The sequence below is a fragment of the Pseudophryne corroboree genome, chromosome 6 (assembly GCF_028390025.1).
Source record: "Pseudophryne corroboree isolate aPseCor3 chromosome 6, aPseCor3.hap2, whole genome shotgun sequence".
NCBI classification, from domain to species: domain Eukaryota; kingdom Metazoa; phylum Chordata; class Amphibia; order Anura; family Myobatrachidae; genus Pseudophryne; species Pseudophryne corroboree.
In genome coordinates this window covers 515709777-515736976 of record NC_086449.1, presented here as the reverse complement: position 1 = coordinate 515736976, position 27200 = coordinate 515709777, and the positions used below count along the sequence as shown (strand labels likewise).

At 46.8% G+C, this 27200-nt stretch overlaps 1 protein-coding gene across 1 annotated transcript in view; it reads left to right on the top strand.

Moving 5' to 3' along the window:
• The window catches only part of LGR5 (leucine rich repeat containing G protein-coupled receptor 5), a 314155-nt gene that overhangs the window by 126586 nt on the left and 160369 nt on the right, over window positions 1-27200 (top strand). Inside the window, exon 2 of the mRNA XM_063927462.1 lies at window positions 22119-22190. Coding sequence (XP_063783532.1) covers window positions 22119-22190 — 72 coding nt within the window. The remainder of the gene's footprint in view (window positions 1-22118; window positions 22191-27200) is intronic.

Here is a 27200-nt window from a genome sequence, read left to right as displayed (position 1 = left end):
CAAAGTATTATTAACCTCAATAACCATAATTTCCACTCATTTTCAGTCTATTCTGAACACCTCACACCTCACAATATTATTTTTAGTCCTAAAATTTGCACCGAGGTCGCTGGATGGCTAAGCTAAGCGACCCAAGTGGCCGACACAAACACCTGGCCCATCTAGGAGTGGCACTGCAGTGTCACGCAGGATGGCCCTTCCAAAAAACACTCCCCAAACAGCACATGACGCAAAGAAAAAAAGAGGCGCAATGAGGTAGCTGTGTGAGTAAGCTAAGCGACCCTAGTGGCCGACACAAACACCTGGCCCATCTAGGAGTGGCACTGCAGTGTCACGCAGGATGGCCCTTCCAAAAAACACTCCCCAAACAGCACATGACGCAAAGAAAAAAAGAGGCGCAATGAGGTAGCTGTGTGAGTAAGCTAAGCGACCCTAGTGGCCGACACAAACACCTGGCCCATCTAGGAGTGGCACTGCAGTGTCACGCAGGGTGGCCCTTCCAAAAAACACCCCCCAAACAGCACATGACGCAAAGAAAAATGAAAGAAAAAAGAGGTGCAAGATGGAATTGTCCTTGGGCCCTCCCACCCACCCTTATGTTGTATAAGCAGGACATGCACACTTTAACCAACCCATCATTTCAGTGACAGGGTCTGCCACACGACTGTGACTGAAATGACGGGTTGGTTTGGACCCCCACCAAAAAAGAAGCAATTAATCTCTCCTTGCACAAACTGGCTCTACAGAGGCAAGATGTCCACCTCATCATCATCCTCCGATATATCACCGTGTACATCCCCCTCCTCACAGATTATCAATTCGTCCCCACTGGAATCCACCATCTCAGCTCCCTGTGTACTTTGTGGAGGCAATTGCTGCTGGTCAATGTCTCCACGGAGGAATTGATTATAATTCATTTTAATGAACATCATCTTCTCCACATTTTCTGGATGTAACGTCGTACGCCGATTGCTGACAAGGTGAGCGGCGGCACTAAACACTCTTTCGGAGTACACACTTGTGGGAGGGCAACTTAGGTAGAATAAAGCCAGTTTGTGCAAGGGCCTCCAAATTGCCTCTTTTTCCTGCCAGTATAAGTACGGACTGTCTGATGTGCCTACTTGGATGCGGTCACTCATATAATCCTCCACCATTCTTTCAATGGGGAGAGAATCATATGCAGTGACAGTAGACGACATGTCCGTAATCGTTGTCAGGTCCTTCAGTCCGGACCAGATGTCAGCATCAGCAGTCGCTCCAGACTGCCCTGCATCACCGCCAGCGGGTGGGCTCGGAATTCTGAGCCTTTTCCTCGCACCCCCAGTTGCGGGAGAATGTGAAGGAGGAGATGTTGACAGGTCGCGTTCCGCTTGACTTGACAATTTTGTCACCAGCAGTTCTTTGAACCCCAGCAGACTTGTGTCTGCCGGAAAGAGAGATCCAAGGTAGGTTTTAAATCTAGGATCGAGCACGGTGGCCAAAATGTAGTGCTCTGATTTCAACAGATTGACCACCCGTGAATCCTTGTTAAGCGAATTAAGGGCTCCATCCACAAGTCCCACATGCCTAGCGGAATCGCTCTGTGTTAGCTCCTCCTTCAATGTCTCCAGCTTCTTCTGCAAAAGCCTGATGAGGGGAATGACCTGACTCAGGCTGGCAGTGTCTGAACTGACTTCACGTGTGGCAAGTTCAAAAGGTTGCAGAACCTTGCACAACGTTGAAATCATTCTCCACTGCGCTTGAGACAGGTGCATTCCACCTCCTATATCGTGCTCAGTTGTATAGGCTTGAATGGCCTTTTGCTGCTCCTCCAACCTCTGAAGCATATAGAGGGTTGAATTCCACCTCGTTACCACTTCTTGCTTCAGATGATGGCAGGGCAGGTTCAGGCGTTTTTGGTGGTGCTCCAGTCTTCTGTACGTGGTGCCTGTACGCCAAAAGTGTCCCGCAATTCTTCTGGCCACCGACAGCATCTCTTGCACGCCCCTCTCGTTTTTTAAATAATTCTGCACCACCAAATTCAAGGTATGTGCAAAACATGGGACGTGCTGGAATTTGCCCATATTTAATGCACACACAATATTGCTGGCGTTGTCCGATGCCACAAATGCACAGGAGAGTCCAATTGGGGTAAGCCATTCTGCGATGATCTTCCTCAGTTGCCGTAAGAGGTTTTTAGCTGTGTGCGTATTCTGAAAAGCGGTGATACAAAGCGTAGCCTGCCTAGGAAAGAGTTGGCGTTTGCAAGATGCTGCTACTGGTGCCGCCGCTGCTGTTCTTGCGGCGGGAGTCCATACATCTACCCAGTGGGCTGTCACAGTCATATAGTCCTGAGCCTGCCCTGCTCCACTTGTCCACATGTCCGTGGTTAAGTGGACATTGGGTACAACTGCATTTTTTAGGACACTGGTGAGTCTTTTTCTGAGGTCTGTGTACATTTTCGGTATCGCCTGCCTAGAGAAATGGAACCTAGATGGTATTTGGTACCGGGGACACAGTACCTCCAACAAGTCTCTAGTTGCCTCTGCAGTAATGATGGATACCAGAACCACGTTTCTCACCGCCCAGGATGCCAAGGCCTCAGTTATCCGCTTTGCAGCAGGATGACTGCTGTGATATTTCATCTTCCTCGCAAAGGACTGTTGGACAGTCAATTGCTTGGTGGAAGTAGTAAAAGTGGTCTTACGAGTACGACTTCCCCTCTGGGATGACCATCGACTCCCAGCAGCAACAACAGCAGCGCCAGCAGCAGTAGGCGTTACACGCAAGGATGCATCGGAGGAATACCAGGCAGGAGAGGACTCGTCAGAATTGCCAGTGACATGGCCTGCAGGACTATTGGCATTCCTGGGGAAGGAGGAAATTGACACTGAGGGAGTTGGTGGGGTGGTTTGCGTGAGCTTGGTTACAAGAGGAAGGGATTTACTGGTCAGTGGACTGCTTCCGCTGTCGCCCAAAGTTTTTGAACTTGTCACTGACTTATGATGAATGCGCTGCAGGTGACGTATAAGGGAGGATGTTCCGAGGTGGTTAATGTCCTTACCCCTACTTATTACAGCTTGACAAAGGCAACACACGGCTTGACAAATGTTGTCCGCATTTCTGTTGAAATACTTCCACACCGAAGAGCTGATTTTTTTGGTATTTTCACCAGGCATGTCAATGGCCCTATTCCTCCCACGGACAACAGGTGTCTCCCCGGGTGCCTGACTTAAACAAACCACCTCACCATCAGAATCCTCCTGGTCAATTTCCTCCCCAGCGCCAGCAACACCCATATCCTCCTCATCCTGGTGTACTTCAACACTGACATCTTCAATCTGACTATCAGGAACTGGACTGCGGGTGCTCATTCCAGCACTTGCAGGGGGCGTGCAAATGGTGGAAGGCGCATGCTCTTCACGTCCAGTGTTGGGAAGGTCAGGCATCGCAAACGACACAATTGGACTCTCCTTGTGGATTTGTGATTTCGAAGAACGCACAGTTCTTTGCTGTGCTTTTGCCAGCTTGAGTCTTTTCATTTTTCTAGCGAGAGGCTGAGTGCTTCCATCCTCATGTGAAGCTGAACCACTAGCCATGAACATAGGCCAGGGCCTCAGCCGTTCCTTGCCACTCCGTGTGGTAAATGGCATATTGGCAAGTTTCCGCTTCTCCTCTGACAATTTTATTTTAGATTTTTGAGTCCTTTTTTTACTGATATTTGGTGTTTTGGATTTTACATGCTCTGTACTATGACATTGGGCATCGGCCTTGGCAGACGACGTTGCTGGCATTTCATCGTCTCGGCCATGACTAGTGGCAGCAGCTTCAGCACGAGGTGGAAGTCGATCTTGATCTTTCCCTATTTTTGGAACCTCAACATTTTTGTTCTCCATATTTTAATAGGCACAACTAAAAGGCACCTCAGGTAAACAATGGAGATGGATGGATACTAGTATACTTATGGATGGACGAGCGACTGCCGACACAGAGGTAGCTACAGCCGTGGACTACCGTACTGCGTCTGCTGCTAATATAGACTGGATGATAATGATATAAAAAATATATATATATCACTACTGCAGCCGGACAGGTATATATTATATAATGACGGACCTGCTGGACACTGTCAGCAGCACTGCAGACTCCTAAAGTAAGCTACTAGTAGTATCAAGAAGATAGAAAAAAAAAAACACCACAGGTAGGTGGTATACAATTATGGATGGACGAGCGACTGCAGACACAGAGGTAGCTACAGCCGTGGACTACCGTACTGCGTCTGCTGCTAATATAGACTGGATGATAATGATATAAAAAATATATATATATCACTACTGCAGCCGGACAGGTATATATTATAATGACGGACCTGCTGGACACTGTCAGCACTGCAGACTCCTAAAGTAAGCTACTAGTATCAAGAAGATAGAAAAAAAAAAACACCACAGGTAGGTGGTATACAATTATGGATGGACGAGCGACTGCCGACACAGAGGTAGCTACAGCCGTGGACTACCGTACTGCGTCTGCTGCTAATATAGACTGGATGATAATGATATAAAAAAATATATATATATATCACTACTGCAGCCGGACAGGTATATATTATATAATGACGGACCTGCTGGACACTGTCAGCAGCACTGCAGACTCCTAAAGTAAGCTACTAGTAGTATCAAGAAGATAGGGGAAAAAAAACACCACAGGTAGGTGGTATACAATTATGGATGGACGAGCGACTGCCGACACAGAGGTAGCTGCAGCCGTGGACTACCGTACTGCGTCTGCTGCTAATATAGACTGGATGATAATGATATAAAAAATATATATATATATCACTACTGCAGCCGGACAGGTATATATTATATAATGACGGACCTGCTGGACACTGTCAGCAGCACTGCAGACTCCTAAAGTAAGCTACCAGTAGTATCAAGAAGATAGAAAAAAAAAACACCACAGGTAGGTGGTATACAATTATGGATGGACGAGCGACTGCCGACACAGAGGTAGCTACAGCCGTGGACTACCGTACTGCATCTGCTGCTAATATAGACTGGATGATAATGATATAAAAAATATATATATATCACTACTGCAGCCGGACAGGTATATATTATAATGACGGACCTGCTGGACACTGTCAGCACTGCAGACTCCTAAAGTAAGTTACTAGTATCAAGAAGATAGAAAAAAAAAAACACCACAGGTAGGTGGTATACAATTATGGATGGACGAGCGACTGCCGACACAGAGGTAGCTACAGCCGTGGACTACCGTACTGCGTCTGCTGCTAATATAAACTGGATGATAATGATATAAAAAATATATATTTATATATCACTACTGCAGCCGGACAGGTATATATTATAATGACGGACCTGCTGGACACTGTCAGCACTGCAGACTCCTAAAGTAAGCTACTAGTATCAAGAAGATAGAAAAAAAAAAACACCACAGGTAGGTGGTATACAATTATGGATGGACGAGCGACTGCCGACACAGAGGTAGCTACAGCCGTGGACTACCGTACTGCGTCTGCTGCTAATATAGACTGGATGATAATGATATAAAAATATATATATATCACTACTGCAGCCGGACAGGTATATATTATATAATTAATGACGGACCTGCTGGACACTGTCAGCAGAATGCGTTTATAGAATAAAAACACCACACGACAAGTGTTTAACTTTTTCAGGCAGACAATCACAATATACTGGTGGTCAGACAGTGGTCACTGGTCAGTCACACTGGCAGTGGCACTCTGGCAGCAAAAGTGTGCACTGTTAAATATTATGTACTCCTGCTACTGCTCCCCAGTCTCCCCCACAATTAAGCTGTGTGAGCACTGAGCACTCAGCACAGTCAGATATACATAGATGATGCAGCACACTGAGGCTGAGCACAGATATGGTATACTGTTACTGTGTCACTGTGTATCGTTTTTTTTCAGGCAGAGAACGGATTATATTAAATAATAATATAATAAAACTGCACTGGTGGTCACTGGTCAGTCACTAGTAAACTCTGCACTCTCTGAGTACTCCTAAGCTCCAGTAAATCAAGTGTCTCACTCTCACTCTCTCTCTTCTAATCTAAATGGAGAGGACGCCAGCCACGTCCTCTCCCTATGAATCTCAATGCACGTGTGAAAATGGCGGCGACGCGCGGCTCCTTATATAGAATCCGAGTCTTGCGATAGAATCCGAGCCTCGCGAGAATCCGACAGCGGGATGATGACGTTCGGGCGCGCTCGGGTTAGCCGAGCAAGGCGGGAAGATCCGAGTCTGCCTCGGATCCGTGTAAAAAGGCTGAAGTTCGGGGGGGTTCGGATTCCGAGGAACCGAACCCGCTCATCACTACTGTTTATAGCTCTACCTAATTAAGAGACAACTATTTTATAAAGTTTGCTTGTAGTGGAACAAAGACAACTTAAACAACCTTAAAATACACATAGAAGAATAAAATGTATAATTTATCTTGTCACAGGCAAGAATAGCTGCTGCCTCTACTACTTGCACACTGGGACAGGACTCAGGAGGACTCTCTGTCTCTCTTACCCCTTTCACATCGCAAAAATAACCCAGTATCGACCTGGCATATTGCCGGGTTGACACTGGTCACTGTGCGATGTGAAAGGGCCCATGGAGAATTCCCGGGTTGCCTGATCCGGTAATTCAACCTGGGTAATAAGAAGGGTTATTCCCGGGTTGAATACCGGGTCAGTGGCAGTGTGAATGGGTTGCCGGGTCAATGCAACCCAGTACCCATTCAAAGCATAGGGAGATGATGAGCTTATCTCCCAGCGCCGCCCCCGATACTGGCTTAGCCCACTGCCACTATAGCAACCCAGCTCGGCATATTACCCAGTCGGGAAGCCAGCTGTTAGGGTCCAATGCCGAATCCCACCCAAGAAGGACCCATTTCCAATTCCCGGGTGGGATTCGGCATTGGAGATGTGAAAGCGTTATCTCTAGACCTGAAAGCTCTCATTAGATAACAGGTTAAACAGGACCCAGACACACAGACGGGGAGGAGGAGAAGCTGGGATACCTGGGTCACTTATAGCTCTCTGCCCCCTCCTATCTCTCATCTGGTCGGGAAGCTTTGTCAGTACAGATGTGAGTTCTCTCATCATTGCTGCAGTGACGTTAAACAGCCCTTGTAGTCGTGAGCGAGTTTACTAACACAGGTATTTTTTGTGCGTTTCCCCCCTAAAATCCATCTTATTCGCAGCACTATGCGAATAAGACGCACAAGCAGACCCTGCTGGCTAAATAACATGCGGCATGCTTATATTCTGTGTGCGTCTGTGGCTGTATCTGAATAAGAAATGCTACTTTACAGTGTTTTCCTTTAAAGACTCCTGATGTTAGCAGAGTTGCATGGGAACTGCCGTCACACTCACGCCAGGCATACTGCAGTTCATGGCTTATTGAGACTAGAAGTATGAGGACACATCTGTAGCTCATAAAACCTGATACTCCTGTATCTCTGCCTGCACTGCATATTGTTCTGCTCACTTTCTGGCTGCCTGGTTCTGCTGCTGCACAAGAGGGAGAGCTAGTGATGAGAGTGTGCTATTGCTGCCAGGGGTTGGGTGGGGCTCCTGACAGAAGGGGGTCCAGGGTACAGTATCCCCTGCACCTCTCCCTTATTTTGGTTCTAAACCCATCCCAAGAGGGACAAAATGATCTGTTCCTGGACTTCCCTCTTAATTTCTGATTGCCATCATCTGTATTGAAACACCTTTCTTATCAATTAACTATAGTAGTTCAACATGGGTGATTAAAATCATATATTAAGAGAGAGGTTCAGGAACAGAGCATGTTGTCCCTCCTGGAGTGGGTCATGTTGGGAGGTATGTCTTTAGGTTCAGTTATGTGGTGGTATACAGTTGTGCTTCTGATTGTCCAGATCTTTTATTGTTGGCAGCCACTAACACTGGTTTTGTCGATTCCTTTGACTATAAATAGTTACATTTGGTCCTGAACCACCAACCTAAGGCACCCTCACCATAGCCTTACGGCACACCAATTTGCCTAGACACACAAGGGTAAATGTATGATCCTCCATTATGGAGTTTCAGCACGTTATGTGTGCTATACCACTTCTCCCCAATGTAGGACACAGACTGTGTGTGCAAGGTTATGGGCGCGATACGCCCCTGTCATTATCGGTTCTGCTATCTACAAGAAACGATGTATGAACGGTCAGTAGCACTGACTTTTCAGACACCTGCATCTATCGATTTCGACAGCTGCTGGTGTTATTGTCTATACACCACAGCAGGTACAGTGCTGTCCAGTGAGCCCAGTGAGCCAGCCCACTGAGCAGGCTGGGGGGGGAAGAGACACAGCACATGAGCACTAGGCAGATGCACTGTGGGCACTGATAGGCATCGCCGGAAGGGGGAGTTTTCACTTCCCCTCCCAGACAGCCGAGATGTTAATCTAGTGCTTCCCACTTCACCTCTGTAAAGAGGTGATGCTTGAAGAGCCATACCAGCACGATATGTACCTGTATCATACATCTACCCCACAGTTTGGGAACCACTGCAGTATACCATGGATATCAGCCTAGCACTATTGAAATTGCCACAAAGTGAAGAATGCTAAAAATAGCAGAAAGTAAAATGAACCGAATGCTTGTCCCATAATATGCCAACCTACACTTTAGAACTATGAATCAATCAGGACAGAGGGCAAGACCACATCTCATTGGGGAAGTGACTGCATTATGAATGGGGCTTACCCATGACCCAGGTGCATACCTCTGTAAAGCTGCATTCAACCCTACATCTGCCCCTTCATGTCTATAGGCTGCAAGCTTTTAACAACAATAATGCAATACAGTAGAGTTGTGTGTTCAGCAGAGCTGTATAATGGTCCTTTTTTTCGGAAAGCAGTAATGCTGAGGCAGGAAGGGTAAATAAATGAAACATGGTACACCAAGGGTAACATTCAGACAGAACAGAGCCTTGGAAACTGCTGTGAAGTTAGAGCGCAACAGTTGGATCTTTGTTTAATACACTTTGGGCCTAATTCATGTTTGCACGCTGTGGCCGATGTTCACACAAGTGAGCAATTATCTTCAGACTGTGCATGTGTCGCGATTGCAATGCGCATGCGTTAAGGTGCCACTTCCGTGTCTAGTCTGTCATAGGCCAACCCTTAGACCCAATATTCCTTGTTTTTGCGTATAGGCTGTGATGCAGTTGCGATGGCTCCGGTGGGCATCTGTCTTCTTTTCTGTGTGGCATCTTAACTTGCTAACATTAGCAGTTCTGTAGCCTAGAACATTGCAATTGCATCTGCATAGAAACATGAATTAGGCCCTTTTTTCACTTTTCTTTTTCACTTAAAGTTATTTGTATTTTTTTAATGACCCATAAAATATTGCTGTTGAACACCCATCATTGTCATAAGCTGTAACCTTGACGTCAGTGTTTCTTATCAGCTCCAAATACTAATTCTCCATATGTTAGATATTCTGTGGTATCTGGGAAAGACATCAGACACAGGAAAAGCACGTAAATTGCATAATCTGAACACTATATTAATATGAATCTGGATATAATAATTTTTTCGCAAAATACGTACGGCATGTAACTGTTCAGAAAGCAAGCATACATCTCCTGAAAAGGAGACACTAATAAGTGCATTCCATCTATGGTACTACTGTAACTGATTGGCAGGGAGGAAGAGGAGTAGTCCCCATGCTATTATATTTGTATACTGTAGCTCCCAACCTTGGACTTTTTAAAATCAAGACATTGGGGAGGTGTATCAAATCTTCTATAGAGGACAGGTGGATAAGTTGTTAATTGCAACCATTCAGATTCTAGCTTTCATATTATAGAGTATAGTAGATAAATTGTAGCTATAATTTGATTGATCATTGTGTTGTAGAAATCTGCCTTAGTGGTGATTGACTCATGCAACAAGGGTGTCGCTGCACTACTGATGTGACCTAAAAGCAGTTCACGTCTCTTTGGGAGCGGAGGGGGGGGGGGGGGGGGGGAGTGACACAAAGCTTATGTTAAGTACTTGTCCTCTTCCAGCCACTACCTTTGCATTTGCTTTGTCGCACGCACAAGTGGCAGATAAGCAGGATTTACCTACCAACATTACTGCCAGCTTGAACAATGGTCCTGTCTGTGGAGTAGACCCCTAAATTGTGAAAAGTAGTAGAAATGCAATAGTTGTGTAGTGGCAGTAATACATGATATTGAATTGGTGCATCTGTATTCAAAATAATTATTTATTATTTGCAAAATGATAGGCAGCGTTCTAATGAATATCAGCTCACAAAAAACCTCATCTGCGTCCACTGAATGTAGGAGAACATCATGCTTTGCCAAATACCTGTACATTGATTAAATTGTTTCTGCTCACAGATTAGTTTTCTCTTAAATTTTGGATAATTGCATGGAAAAATAAAATACTAAATAGGACTCCAAACTTAGCAGAGCGTTTAAAGCTACACTACCACCAACAGGTTCAGGGTTGGACTGGCCCACAGGGGTACATGTGAAAACCCCAGTGGCTGGCCACTATTGCATTCTTCTAATTTCAGGTTCCAATCCAAACAGTACACTTGAATTTCTCTAACGTCCTAGTGGATGCTGGGGACTCCGTAAGGACCATGGGGAATAGACGGGCTCCACAGGAGACAGGGCACTTCAAGAAAGAATTTGGATACTGGTGTGCTCTGGCTCCTCCCTCTATGTCCTTCCTCCAGACCTCAGTTTGAATCTGTGCCCGGACGAGCTGGGTGCTACTTAGTGAGCTCTCCTGAGCTTGCTATAAAAGAAAGTATTTTGTTAGGTTTTTTTATTTTCAGAGAGATCTGCTGGCAACAGACTCTCTGCTACGTGGGACTGAGGGGAGAGAAGCAGCCCTACTCACTGAAGATAGGTCCTGCTTCTTAGGCTACTGGACACCATTAGCTCCAGAGGGATCGTACACAGGATCTCACCCTTGGTCGGCCGATCCAGGAGCCGCGCCGCCGTCCCCCTCGCAGAGCCGGAAGACAGAAGCCGGTGACAGAAGCAAGAAGACTTCGAAATCGGCGGCAGAAGACTCCAGTCTTCATACTGAGGTAGCGCACAGCACTGCAGCTGTGCGCCATTGCTCCCACACTACACCCACATACTCCGGTCACTGTAGGGTGCAGGGGGGAGGGGGGGGGGCGCCCTGGGCAGCAATTAGAGACCTCTTGGCAAAAGTGGGCATATATACAGTTGGGCACTGTATATGTGCATGGGCCCCCGCCATATTTTTACACTGAAATGCGGGACAGAAGCCCGCCGCTGAGGGGGCGGGGCTTCTTCCTCAGCACTCACCAGCGCCATTTTCTCTCCACAGCTCCGCTGAGAGGAAGCTCCCCAGGCTCTCCCCTGCAGAAACACGGTAGAAGAGGGTAAAAAGAGAGGGGGGGCACATAAATTAGGCACAAAAACAGTATATACAGCAGCTACTGGGTTAACACTAAGTTACTGTGTGATTCCTGGGACATATAGCGCTGGGGTGTGTGCTGGCATACTCTCTCTCTGTCTCTCCAAAGGGCCTTGTGGGGGAACTGTCTTCAAAGAGGGCATTCCCTGTGTGTGTGTGGTGTGTCGGTACGACGTGTGTCGGCATGTTTGATGAGGAAGGCTATGTGGAAGCAGAGCGGGAACAAATGAATGTGGGGTCGCCGCCGACGGCGCCGACACCCGATTGGATGGATATGTGGAAGGTTTTAAATGATAATGTTAACTCCTTGCATAAAAGGTTGGATAAAGCTGAAGCCTTAGGACAGCCGGGGCCTCAGCCCATGCCTGATCCTATGTCGCAGAGGCCGTCAGGGTCTCAGAAGCGCCCACTATCCCAAATTGTTGATACAGATATCGACACGGATTCTGACTCCAGTGTCGATGGCGATGATGCAAAGTTACAGCCTAAATTGGCTAAAGCCATCCGTTATATGATTATAGCAATGAAGGATGTGTTGCACATCACAGAGGAAACCCCAGTCCCTGACAAGAGGGTTTATATGTATGGGGAAAAAGGCAAGAGGTGACCTTTCCCCTTCACATGAGCTAAATGAGTTATGTGAAAAAGCTTGGGAATCTCCTGATAAAAAAATGCAGGTTTCCAAACGGATGCTTATGGCGTATCCTTTCCCACCAACGGACAGGTTACGCTGGGAATCCTCCCCTAGGGTAGACAAAGCTTTAACACGCTTATCCAAGAAGGTAGCCCTGCCATCACAGGATACGGCCATCCTGAAAGATGCTGCAGATAGAAAGCAGGAGGGTATCCTGAAGTCTATTTATACACATTCAGGTACCTTACTAAGGCCGGCGATTGCGTCGGCCTGGATGTGTAGTGCTGTAGCAGCATGGACAGATACCTTATCTGAGGAACTTGATACCTTGGACAAGGATACTATATTACTGACCCTGGGGCATATAAAAGACGCTGTCCTATATATGAGAGATGCTCAAAGAGACATTAGCCTACTGGGCTCTAGAATAAATGCAATGTCGATTTCTGCCAGAGGGTCCTGTGGACTCGGCAGTGGACAGGCGATGCCGACTCAAAAAGGCACAGGGAGGTTTTACCTTACAAGGGTGAGGAGTTGTTTGGGGAGGGTCTCTCGGACCTGGTCTCCACAGCTATGGCTGGAAAGTCAAATTTTTTGCCATATGTTCCCTCACAGCCTAAGAAAGCACCGTATTACCAAATGCAGTCCTTTCGATCACAAAAGGGCAAGAAGGTCCGAGGTGCGTCCTTTCTTGCCAGAGGCAGGGGTAGAGGAAAGAAGCTGCACACTACAGCTAGTTCCAGGAACAGAAGTCCTCCCCGGCTTCCACTAAATCCACCGCATGACGCTGGGGCTCCACAGGCGGAGCTAGGCCCGGTGGGGGAGCGTCTCCGAAATTTCAGCCACAAGTGGGTTCACTCCCAGGTGGATCCCTGGGCTATAGAGATTGTGTCTCAGGGATACAAGCTGGAATTCGAAGAGATGCCCCCTCACCGTTACCTCAAATCGGCCCTGCCAGCTTCCCCCTTAGAGAGGGAAATAGTGTTAGCTGTAATTCACAAATTGTATCTTCAGCAGGTGGTGGTCAAGGTTCCCCTCCTTCAACAAGGGAAGGGTTACTATTCGACCATGTTTGTGGTACCGAAACCGGACGGTTCGGTCAGACCCATATTGAATTTAAAATCCCTGAACATATACCTGAAAAGGTTCAAGTTCAAGATGGAATCGCTCAGAGCGGTCATCGCAAGCCTGGAAGGGGGGGATTTTATGGTGTCTCTGGACATAAAGGATGCATACCTTCATGTCCCCATTTATCCACTTCATCAGGCGTACCTCAGATTTGTGGTACAGGATTGTCATTACCAATTCCAGACGTTGCCGTTTGGTCTCTCCACGGCACCAAGAATATTTACCAAGGTAATGGCGGAAATGATGGTGCTCCTGTGAAAGCAGGGGGTCACAATTATCCCATACTTGGACGATCTCCTCATAAAGGCGAGGTCCAGAGAGCAGTTGCTGATCAGCGTAGCACACTCTCGGGAAGTGTTACAACAGCACGGCTGGATTCTAAATATTCCAAAGCCGCAGCTGATTCCTACGACGCGTCTGCCCTTCCTGGGCATGATTCTGGACACAAACCAGAAGAAGGTTTTTCTCCCGACGGAGAAGGCGCAGGAACTCATGACACTGGTCAGAGACCTCTTAAAACCAAAACAGGTGTCGGTGCATCACTGCACGCGAGTCCTGGGAAAGATGGTGGCATCATACGAGGCCATTCCCTTCGGCAGGTTCCATGCGAGGACCTTTCAGTGGGATCTGTTGGACAAGTGGTCCGGATCACATCTACAGATGCATCGGCTGATCACCCTATCCCCCAGTGCCAGGGTGTCTCTCCTGTGGTGGCTGCAGAGTGCTCACCTTCTCGAGGGCCGCAGATTCGGCATTCAGGACTGGGTCCTGGTGACCACGGATGCAAGCCTCCGAGGGTGGGGGGCAGTCACACAGGGAAGAAATTTCCAAGGTCTGTGGTCAAGTCAGGAGACTTGCCTTCTCATCAATATCCTGGAACTAAGGGCCATATACAACGCCCTAAGTCAAGCGGAGACCCTGCTTCGCGACCAATCGGTGCTGATTCAGTCAGACAACATCACCGCAGTGGCTCATGTAAACCGCCAAGGCGGCACAAGGAGCAGGGTGGCGATGGCGGAAGCCACCAGAATTCTTCGCTGGGCGGAGAATCACGAAAGAGCACTGTCAGCAGTGTTCATTCCGGGAGTGGACAACTGGGAAGCAGACTTCCTCAGCAGGCACGACCTCCACCCGGGAGAGTGGGGACTTCATCAAGAAGTCTTCGCGCAGATTGTAAGTCGGTGGGAACTGCCACAGGTGGACATGATGGCATCCCGCCTCAACAAAAAGCTACAGAGGTATTGCGCCAGGTCAAGAGACCCTCAGGCGATAGCTGTAGACGCACTAGTGACACCGTGGGTGTTCCAGTCGGTTTATGTATTTCCTCCTCTTCCTCTCATACCCAAGGTGCTGAGAATCATAAGAAGAAGAGGAGTGAGAGTTGCAAGAAATGCTCACAGAGGACCCATGGCCTCTGCCTCTAAGACAGGACCTGTTGCAACAGGGACCCTGTCTGTTCCAAGACTTACCGCGGCTGCGTTTGACGGCATGGCGGTTGAACGCCGGATCCTAGCAGAAAAAGGCATTCCGGATGAGGTCATTCCTACGCTGATAAAGGCTAGGAAAGACGTGACGGCTAAACATTATCACCGTATATGGCGAAAATATGTTGCTTGGTGTGAGGCCAGGAATGCCCCTACGGAGGAATTCCAGCTGGGCCGTTTCCTTCACATCCTACAGTCAGGAGTGACTTTGGGCCTAAAATTGGGTTCCATTAAGGTCCAGATTTCGGCCCTATCCATTTTCTTTCAAATAGAACTGGCTTCTCTTCCTGAAGTACAGACGTTTGTAAAGGGAGTGCTGCATATTCAGCCTCCTTTTGTGCCTCCAGTGGCACCTTGGGATCTTAACGTGGTGTTGAGTTTCCTGAAGTCACACTGGTTTGAGCCTCTCAAAACCGTGGAGTTAAAATTTCTCACCTGGAAGGTGGTCATGCTATTAGCCTTGGCTTCAGCTAGGCGTGTGTCAGAATTAGCGGCTTTGTCACATAAAAGCCCCTATCTGGTTTTCCATATGGACAGGGCAGAATTGTGGACCCGTCCACAATTTCTGCCAAAAGTGGTGTCATCTTTTCATATGAACCAACCTATTGTGGTGCCTGTGGCTACTCGTGACTTGGAGGATTCCGAGTTACTAGATGTGGTCAGGGCTTTGAAGGTTTATGTAGCCAGAACGGCTAGAGTCAGGAAGACTGAGTTGTTGTTTATCCTGTATGCACCCAACAAGCTGGGTGCTCCTGCTTCAAAGCAAGCTATTGCTCGCTGGATTTGTAACACGATTCAGCAGGCTCATTCTACTGCTGGATTGCCGTTTCCAAAATCAGTAAAAGCCCACTCCACAAGGAAGGTGGCCTCTTCTTGGGCGGCTGCCCGAGGGGTCTCGGCATTACAGCTTTGCCGAGCGGCTACTTGGTCGGGTTCAAACACTTTTGCAAAGTTCTACAAGTTTGATACCCTGGCTGAGGAGGACCTTGTGTTTGCTCATCCGGTGCTGCAGAGTCATCCGCACTCTCCCGCCCGTTTGGGAGCTTTGGTATAATCCCCATGGTCCTTACGGAGTCCCCAGCATCCACTAGGACGTTAGAGAAAATAAGATTTTACTTACCGGTAAATCTATTTCTCGTAGTCCGTAGTGGATGCTGGGCGCCCGTCCCTAGTGCGGACTTCTTCTGCAATACTTGTATATAGTTATTGCTTACATAAGGGTTATGTTTGGTTGCATCAGGGTTGATCTGATGCTCCATTGTTGTTCATACTGTTAACTGGGTAAGTTTATCACAAGTTATACGGTGTGATTGGTGTGACTGGTATGAGTCTTGCCCTGGATTCCAAAATCCTTTCCTTGTACTGTCAGCTCTTCCGGGCACAGTTTCTCTAACTGAGGTCTGGAGGAGGGACATAGAGGGAGGAGCCAGAGCACACCAGTATCCAAATTCTTTCTTGAAGTGCCCTGTCTCCTGCGGAGCCCGTCTATTCCCCATGGTCCTTACGGAGTCCCCAGCATCCACTACGGACTACGAGAAATAGATTTACCGGTAAGTAAAATCTTATTTATTCATTGTTACTCTATTAGAGCATAGGTTCTCAACATTTCATATTTTTCATGTCTCACAGAATCTCAAGTTAGCTCCACCTGTGGGTAATGACTACACCTGTGCAACTGCTAAGTGACCTGGAAAATGTGAGGACCAACTTTGAGAAACATTTTAGTAAGTAGAGGGTCAGTTACATAGGGGTCTATGTACTAAGCTCTGGAGAGAGATAAAGTAGACTGAGATAAAGTACCAGCCAATCAGCTTCTAACTGTCACAGCCAGTGGGGCGGATGTATTAACCTGGAGAAGGCATAAGGAAGTGATAAACCAGTGATAAGTGCAAGGTGATAAACACACCAGCCAATTAGCTCCAATATGTAAATTGGCAGTTAGGAGCTGATTGGCTGGTGTGTTTACCGCCTTGCACTTATCACTGGTTTATTACTTCCTTATGCCGTCTCCAGATTAATGCATCTGCCCCTGTGTTTGAAAAATGACAGTTAGGAGCTTTGTACATAGACCCCATTATGTCTCTAATAGTTGACCAAGCCTCTATGGGGGCTGGCCACCTGGACCCTTAAGCATTGGCCCTTACCACTGAATGCCCTCAGTGGTCCCTTCCTGCCTCAGTCCGACACTGAACATTTTACATTTTACTAACCTCCCCCTCCCCTAGCCTGAGCTTCATTAGTTGCTCTATGAATTTCTTTTTTTTCACAGACAATTTATGACGGCAGATAATTGATGTAAGCAGGAGGACCAATCACATGACTTGTGAATAAACCTCCTCCTCAGCTCCCACTCCATTACCCAAATTTTAGGCTGGGGCTGTGAGAAGAATTGGAAGAGCCCAGGGATAAACAACTGCAGGGTCCCTTGGTGGGGACTGTTAGGGGATAATGCAGCTTTCAAAAAAATTGCAATATCCTACAATAGGAACACTGCAGTACAAGTGCGGAAATTACAAAAGGGGTCTATTTACTGGAGAGAGATAAAGTCCACGGAGATAAAGAACCTGCCAATCAGCTTCTTACTGTCATGTCAGAGGCTTTGTTTGAAAAATGACAGTTAGGAGCTGGTTGGTTGGTACTTTTTCTCTGTCCACTTTATCTCTCTCCACGGCTTAGTACACAGACCTTAGAGGGAGATGTACTAAGCAGTGAAAAGAGTGGAGAAGTGAGCCAGTGAAGAAGTTGCCCATGGCAACCAATCAGCATTATAGTAACATTTATAATTTTCATACTATAAAATTATACAGAGCAGCTGAGTGGTTGCCATGAGCAACTTCTCCACTGGCTCACTTCTCCACGCTTTTCATTGTTTAGTACAGTGGCGTCAAAAGCCAGGTGCGCGGGGGCCACCCGGGTGTCATCCGCCGAGGGTCAGTCATAAAATGGAGAACTGGTGCCTGCTGGAACTATATAATTCTTTAGTACTACTGTGTATCTAATAGGGAACTCTGGCTATAGTTCTGGTACAGATGGAGCCACACTAGTCGTGGCTCCATCTGTGACTAGGCGCGCCTGCCCGGGCGTGCCTGGACGCTGTAAGCATCTCCGTCTGGTCAGGCGCGCATTCCCGTGATTGAGATGCGAGACTTTGGTCAGGCACGCGCCCGTGATGGAGATGTGCCCCATTCACTTGAATGAATAGCGTCTCCATCTGGGCGGGCACGCGCCCAGACAGAGACGCTCAGAATGGGAAGCGTCTCTGTGCACTCCCGGCGTGACTAGACGAACGGATCGCCTAGTCACATCGGGAGTGCACGTTTGCGATGGGGCCGCTGTAGATAAGGGCGGCTCTATCTGTATATTTAGTATTTAACTAGACCCATACATTTGCACTCCCGGGGGCAGCTCGCATCTCCTGAAACCCTGAAGTGATGAAAAAGGGGATCTGGACGTGAAGCTCCACCCCCTCTTGCAAAGCCCCACCCCTTCTCATGAAGCCCCACACATTCACGTGTCGCCGCACCATGTGTCACTACAGTAAGTGACCCCTCTGGCTTAGTACATCTCTCCTTAGTCTTGCATGACCAAGGTGCTTTGTTCCTATATCATTTTAACAGTGAATTTATTATGCAGACTGACCAAAGGGAACAAAACTAGGACAAGTATTGTAGCACGTACACTTGTGCACATTAGTATGTATACGGAGACTCAATAAAACTTTATCTGCTATAAGTGTATAAGAGTAAGAAGGTCATTTGGAGGGTATGCGGTTAGCATACCGCTCGTTGGGATCCCGACTGTCACTATACCGACGCCCAGATCCCGACGGGGGCACCATACCGCCGCCAGTATACCAGCGAGGTAGGTGATTCCCCCTCTATGAGTGTCCACGACGCCCATAGAGGGAGATTAGAACCTGTGGCGAGCTTAGTTCAGCACCGAGCCCGCAAGGGAATTAGTTGCGCTGGCCCCCCTGCCGACATTCCACCGCTCGGGATGCCGATGTCGGTATACTGACAACATCCGAACCCATTTGGAGCATATGTTGAAATACAGATGAAAAATGTTTTTTTGTCCATTTACTCATCACTAACTGCACTGGAACAGAACTCATATAACATGAAGTTACACTTACAGTACCAATCAAAAGTTTGGACACACCTTCTCATTCAATGGTTTTTATTTTATTTTAATTATTTTCTACATAATAGATTAATACTGAAGACATCAAAACTATGGCCCTCATTCCGAGTCGTTCGTTCGGTATTTTTCATCGCATCGCAGTGAAAATCCGCTTAGTACGCATGCGCAATATTCGCACTGCGACTGCGCCAAGTAATTTTACAATGAAGATAGTATTTTTACTCACGGCTTTTTCATCGCTCCGGCGATCGTAGTGTGATTGACAGGAAATGGGTGTTACTGGGCGGAAACACGGCGTTTTAGGGGCGTGTGGATGAAAACGCTACCGTTTCCGGAAAAAACGCAGGAGTGGCTGGAGAAACGGGGGAGTGTCTGGGCGAACGCTGGGTGTGTTTGTGACGTCAAACCAGGAACGACAAGCACTGAACTGATCGCAGATGCCGAGTAAGTGTGGAGCTACTCTGAAACTGCTAAGAAGTTTGTAATCGCAATATTGCGAATACATCGTTCGCAATTTTAAGAAGCTAAGATTCACTCCCAGTAGGCGGCGGCTTAGCGTGTGTAACTCTGCTAAAATCGCCTTGCGACCGATCAACTCGGAATGAGGGCCTATGAAAGAACACATATGGAATTATGTTGTAAACAAAAAAGTGTTAAACAAATCAAAATATGTTTTATATTTTAGATTCCTCAAAGTAGCCCCCTTTTGCTTTGATGACAGCTTTGCACTCTCTTGGCATTCTCTCAGTCAGCTTCATGAGGTAGTCTCCTGGAATGGTTTTGAATTACCAGGTGTGCCTTGTCAAGAGTCAATCTGTGGAATTACTTGCCTTCTTAATGTGTTTGAGGCCATCAGTTGTGTTGCGCAGAGGTAGGGTTAGTACACAGTAGACACCCTATTTGCCTATTTGACTACTGTTGTAATCCATATTATGGCACGAGCCAGTCAACTCAGCAAAGAGAAACGACTGTCCATCATTACTTTAAGACATGAAGGTCAGTCAATATGGAAAATTTGAAAAACTTTGAATGTATCCTCAAGTGCAGTTGCAAAAACCATCAAACGCTATGATGAAACTGGCTCTCATGAGGACCGCCCCAGGAAAGGAAGCCCAACAGTAACCTCTACTGCCGAGGATAAATTCATTAGAGTTACCAGCCTCAGAAACCGCTACTTAACAGCACCTCAGATTAGAGTTCAAGTAGCAGACAAATCTCAACATCAACTGTTCAGAGGAGACTGCGTGAATCAGGACTTAATGGTTGAATTGCTGCGAAGAAGCCTCTACTGAGGAAGAGAACTGTTTGGGCCAAGAATCACAAGGAATGGACATTAGACCAGGGGAAATCTTCGAATTTGAGATTTTTGGTTCCAACCGCCGTCTCTTTGTGAGACACAGAGCAGGTGAGCGGATGGTTTCTGCATGTGTGGTTCCCACTATGAAGCATAGAGGAGGATGTGTGATGGTGTGGGGGTGCTTTGCTGGTGACACTGTTGGTGATTTATTCAAAATTCAAGGCACACTCAACCAGCATAGCTACCACAGCATTCAGCAGCACCATGCCATCCCATCTGGTTTGCGCTTACCATCATTTGTTTTTCAGCAAGACAGTGACCCCAAACACACCTCCAGGCTATGTAAGGGCTACTTGACCAAAAAGGAAAGTGATGGAGTGTTGCGTCAGATGACCTGGCCTCCACAATCACCCGACCTAAACCCAATTGAGATTGAACCACAGAGTGAAGGAAAAGCAGCCAACAAGTGCTCAGCACCTCTGGGAACTCCTTCAAGACTGTTGGAAAACCATTCCAGGAGACTACTTCATGAAGCTGATAGAGAGAATGCCAAGAGTGTGCAAAGCTGTCATCAAAGCAAAAGGGGGCTACTTTGAGGAATCTAAACTATAAAACATATTTTATTTGCTTAACACTTTTTTGTTTACAACATAATTGCATATGTGTTCTTTCATAGTTCTGATGTCATCAGTATTAATCTACAATGTAGAAAATAATTAAAATAAATAAAAACCATTGAATGAGAAGGTGTGTCCAAACTTTTGACTGGTACTGTACTTGTGCTGCGTCACACCAACTCACTACATCTGTATATCTGCCCATGATGAACAATTATCTTGCTGCTGGTATAACTACTTTAAATGTGTTGCTTGAAAACGATAAATATCAAGTATCTTGGTGGTGTAAGATAAGTAAGTAGGGATTTGTCCAGTCGTCTGTATGGTAAGTGTGTAGAAATAACCGTGGTAAAAAAAATACCATTACATTCTCTTCCCAAAGTCAGAGTGGCTGGTCTCTGGTTTTATTAAACGAAGGGGTATATTTACTACAGGTCGATTTTTTTTTTTTTTTTAGGCTTCAAATTGATCTTAATTGATGTATGTGTTTCAGTGGCTAGTGGCTAAATACACACGTTTACTAACAGTAAACATAACATCGATTTAGATCGATTGCCATCGATTTGTAACCAACGTAAATATATAGTAAATATACACCTAAGATACTGTAGATGCCTGCTAAATCTGCCTCTATTTCTTCTCCTTATAAAAACATGTACTCGTATTAATGGAACAAACAGCAAAAATACAGTCTAATTTGTGATTTATTTATTAAAATTATTATTAAATAAGAAATGTTAATACATAGGTCCACTCTGCCACATCAAAATCTTCACTTAGATACCAGCCATTATATTCCCACTTTTCATTAATGTTTTCCTGCTAACAACCAGTTAATAACGTAATAACATGTGAATGAAAACACTTAATGAGCGAGATGCAGCAATGCTAAAACTGCGGCCAAGCCTCCGAGAATGCTGTCTATATCGGGTGTACTACAATTGGTCAGCTGTCAGGGACCTGGCGCCCAGCATAATGGCGCCGGGATCCTGACTGCCGGAATGCCGGTAGCCGGGCGAGCACAAAAGAGCCCCTTGCCGGCTCTCTGCGCTCGCCACACTGCGGGCACGGTAGCACGCTACGTGTGCCATGCTATTTATTCTCCCTCCAAGGGTGTCGTGGACACCCCAAGAGGGAAAATAGTTGTCGGTACCCTGATGGTCGGGATCCCGGCGCCGGTATGCTGTGCGCCGGGATCCCAACAGCCGGTATATAGAGTGCCACCCGTCTATATCTATCGGGACCCTGAACCAGCTGCCATTACTACAACACCTATTGCAGTATCACTGCCTACAACTAAATATATATATCAGTTTGAACTTTTGAAAAGTTTGAAATGGATTAATTACAATATTTCTTTTTTTCCTACAGTGATCTCAGTATGAACAACATAACCAGACTGCCCCCTGGCACCTTACACAACCTGCACTACCTCGAAGAGCTGTAAGTATTTCTTTATATATCTTACAAGGTTGGATCCTTATTCTTATATTTCTGGGGGGAACCGCAGGGGTGTATCTAGGTGTCCGAGCACCCCTGGCAAAGTAAAGGACTGATGCCTCTCCCCCCCCCCCACCCCACACACACTTGAAATAGAGAAGGCACATGTGCTAAAAAGGGGCACGGTCACCCAATAGTACCCCCAATTCAATTTACACTACACAGTAGTGCCCCTTACTCGCATTGCACCACACAGTAATGTCTATTATTCACGTTATGCTACACAGTAGTATGTCTTATATACATTATGCCACATGCTAGAGCCCCTTATTAACATTTATCTACACAGTAGTAACCCTTATATACATTATGCCATGTTAGAGTCTATTACACGCATTACACCACAGTACAGCAGACCCCTTATACTCTTTGCGCTGAGTAGAGCCCCTTATACACACTGCGCCAGGTAGAGAACCTTGTACACACTGCGCCAGGTAGAGCTCCTTATACACACTGCACCAGGTAGAGACCCTTATACACACTGCGCCAGGTAGAGCCCCTTATACACAATGCGCCAGGTAGCCCCTTATACACATTGCGACAGGTAGAGCCCCTTATACAGACTGTGCCAGGTAGCCCCTTATACACACTGCGCCAGGTAGCCCATTATACACACTGCGCCAGGTAGCCACTTATACACACGGGGCCAGGTAGCCACTTATACACACGGTGCCAGGTAGCCACTTATACACACGGTGCCAGGTAGCCCCTTATACACACTGCGCCAGGTAGCCCATTATACACACTGCACCAGGTAGCCCCTTATACACACAGTGCCAGGCAGCCCCTTATACACACTGCGCCACGTAGCCCCTTATACACATTGCACCAGGTAACCCCTTATACACATTGTGCCAGGAAGAGCCTTTTAGGAAAGATAGAGAGTGTGTGTGTGTGTGTGTGTGTGTGTGTGTGTGTGTGTGTGTGTGTGTGTGTGTGTCTGAGTGTGTGTGTCTGTCTGTTTGTTTGTTACTCACCAGGAAATAGTCACTAGCGGGACAGCGCCATGTGGGAGGTGGACAGTACCACACGGGGAACGGGAGGCTTGAGGTGTGTGGTGCAGTGCGGACAGCGGGGGGCAAATCAGATGGCCTTCCCCAGGCAGTGCCTCACTCGCAGGGTCGCCCGGCAATATGTAGAGCTGGTAGCAGCCACAGTTGTCCGGCACTGCACCGCACTAAAAACAAGCAAATCTACATAAACTACAGCTCCCAGCAGCCCTTGCTGCCAGGAGCTCCCGAGCTCTCAAGGGCTGCTGGGAGCTATAGTTTATGTAGCGTTTCTTGATTTTAGTGCGGACACCGGACACCGCCGCCAGGAACTGTGACTGCTGCCAGCCCTGCATGTTGCCGGGCGTCACTGCGGGGGGGAGGCACACACAGGTACTGCCTCTAAAAATGTACCCCCTGGCCATGGGTGGCACCACCAGGCAGCGCCCCTCCTTTGCTGGAGCCCCTGGTGAGTGCCATCCTGGCCAATGGGTAGATACACCCTTGGGGAACCGTATAGAACATTTCAGAAACTGTCAGCGCTAACATATTAAGCTGGCAAACGTGAAACACTTCTGTAAAAACAAAAACTATTGCTTTGTAGGGGAAATAAATGAAAAAGTGCAGAGTCTATTGGTTTTTTGTAAGCAGGGGCACAATATTGCAAATGTACATTTTAAAACATAAACTTGAAGGCTTCTTGGAAATACTTAAGCAGCAGGATATTAAAAATTTCAGTGCTTGGTCATGTTTATTAAAATAGACAGTAAAGTTATAATGAAAAACGGTTGTTCACATTTGATTGTGTCAAGAACAATGAAGAGCAAGTTTTATGACAGCGTTACTCAAACTAATTGCTTTTAATAAAGACTTTCCTCTCTATAAATGGGACTTCAGTAGAGCCCCATGCTAATTTTATATAAATACACACTTATATACTGTACTTCCAAATAATTTTCAGTCATAAAATGGAGAACTGGTGCCTGCTGGAGCTATATAATTCTTCAGTACTACTGCGTATCTAATAGGGAACTCTGGCTATAGTTCTGGTATATTTAGTATTTAACTAGGCCCATACATTTCCATACACTGTCTACAGTCACTTACCTTTCCATTGTATCTTAACACAACATATGCATCATATTAATGTTATAGGGTACCTAGGCCCTATTCCATTATTTACTTTTACTTACGTAGTGTGTAATTGTCATTTTAAAAAAATTTTTAAGTACGCACTTTCTGGCAGAAAGCTAACTCCCCGATGGTACTGTATGTAGCAACAGTTATTCAAAGCTACTGCAGACTGACATTGCTGTCATAAACAGTACTGGTACAATTTCACCGTAATAAGGAGCAACCAGATATTAGTTCTTACTGTAGCTATACTAGCTACCTCTTACTTTCTGATTGTTTAACAGAAAAAAAAGCTAAAATGTTACAAAGAATGAAAGTATCATCAAAATTACATAAAATTCACAACTTGTGTCTGCAAGCTCCTAGACATATCGGGGGGAATTCAATAGAGGGTGAAGGGTTCAAATTGGCCAGGCAAATTTGTTCACCATCAATTTAATTCCCCCCATCCTCCCTTAAGCTGGGTACACATTATACAGTTATCTGTCAGATCATCTGAGAAGGGATCAGTACTAAATGCCGCCTGCCGGAATCCCGGCAGTCGAAATATCGACGCCGGAATCCCGACCACACAATCCCGACAGGGGTGGCGAGCGGAACGCAAGCCCCTTGCGGGCTCGCTTCGCTCGCAACGCTGCGGGCACGGTGCCTCGCTACGCTCGGCACACTATTATATTCTCCCTCTATGGGTGTCGTGGACACCCACGGAGGGAGAATATGTCGGGATTGTGGCGGTCGGGATTCCGGCGTCGGTATTTCGACCGCCGGGATTCCGGCCGGCGGCATCCTGACCGCATCCCTCTGAGAATTTTATGATCAGCCAGAGAATTGTATAATGTGCATGCATGCATACAATCTCCATTTATCGCAGATAAATCAGTCTCATCTCATGATTGTATCTTTAAGCATGCTTAAAAGATTAGATAAATTTGGTCACAATATTGTGCCATCTTACAAAGTGAATGGAATGACAACTGACTCACAGACAGATCTTCCAATAGTTGTGGGTATAAATATCTTCCGGTCAATAAATAGGACAGAGCTTCTTTAGTTTTATTATTTTCTAAGAGTTAGTTTAGGCACAGGGAGGCTGCTATCAACAGCCTGCCTGCTTCGTGGGACTTAGGGAAGGGGGGGGGAGAGCAGTGTCCGCCCTGAGGGGTTTTGAGCCACTATCTCCGCTGACAGGACACTGAGCTCCTATGGGTGCTGATCGTTAGCCGCTCCAGGCGACCGTTCACTCCCGCAGCATGCCGCCACCCCCTTACAGAGCCAGAAGACTCCAGTGGCGAGTGAGTCACCGGCCCCCCTGGCAAGCGGGGAGCCGGTGTGAAGATGGCATCAACAGGGTAGGGAGCGCAATACTAACTGTGCTCAGGGGCTCAGCGGTACATAGTGCGGTGCTGTGAGGGGCACCCTGAGCCAGCGCCTAAACCCTACACTGGCCAGCAAGCCTGTCAGGGTCCCCGGATTGCTGCCAGCAGACATCCTCATGCCAGTATAATAAAATGAAGAGCGTGAAGCAGCGGACCCAGCAGCGTTCAGCGCCATTTTCCTGCCTGCAGTTCCTGTACACAGACGCTCACAGGGAGAGCTGTCCCTCCTAGCAACTCCAGCTATCCTGTGCAGTAACAGGGGGTTGTAGAAGGGGGGGGGGGGGGGGAGGCTGTGTACAGTCTGTGTAGTCTATTAAGGTACACAGTGCTGGTAGTTTTATTAGTTCTACCTCAGAAAGCGCTGTGTGTGGGTTGGCTCCAATCCCTGTGTCTGTCTGTGGCACACTTGGGGGGAAACTGTGTCTGACATTTCCGTGTGTGTGTGTGTGTGTTTAATATCTCCCATAGCCATGTCTAGGGACTCTGTGTCTTATGCTGCAGAAGAGGTTTCCTCTCAGGAGGGATCCATTCCATGTACACAGGATTGTATTGTTGAGCCTGAGTGGTTAACTTCTATCAAAGGAATGATCTCAGATCTCCATTAGGGTAGCACATATTGAGACAGAAACTCAGGTGTTGAAGAAGTCTATGGCAGTTTGGTTAGGCTCTGTTCCTATTCCTGCAAAATCCCCTAGCATATACCCACAGAAACGTGCACTTGCCCAGATTATGCAAGATGACACGGATACCGATTCTGATACTGCAGACGGTGATGGGAATGTGCTGAAGAGGGCGGCACCCCTTGCTAAGGGGGGTGCAGCTCATGATTGCAGCCATAAGAGATGTGGTAAACATTAATGACACAACACCTGAGCAGGCTTACTTCACTGACAATAAGAAAGCCTTGCTAACCTTCCCTGTGTCTAAAGAATTAAACGCTATATTTGAAAAATCCTGGGAAAACTGTGAGAAAAAATTCCAGATCCCAAAAAGGGTTCTGGTTGCTTTTCCCTTCTCTGAGGAAAATAGGAAAAAATGGGAAAACCCACCCATTGTTGACGCATCTGTCTCCAGACCTTCTAAAAAGGTGGTTTTACCTGTCCCTGGATCTACCGCGTTAAAAGAACCGGCTGAGGATAACCGGCTGAGGATAATTTGGAACTAACAATTATTGCATGTACGCTGTGCATCGGCCATCTTCAGGATCGTTTTGGTCGGTCGGGATTGGTCTAGTCATTAGCATCATTAGGCAAAATCATATAGTGTTTATCCTGCCTTAACATCTTAACTTAAGTGAGCATTGTATAGTGCGTACTCAGTCATACAGTCAAACAAAGTTTTGTCACATAGGGCCTAAATCAATTCAGAAACTAATGTAGTGTCATTACCTTTTGTGTACTCACAATGGCGCTGTTGCATACAGCTCAGATGGGATAAGAAATGGAGCTGCAAAG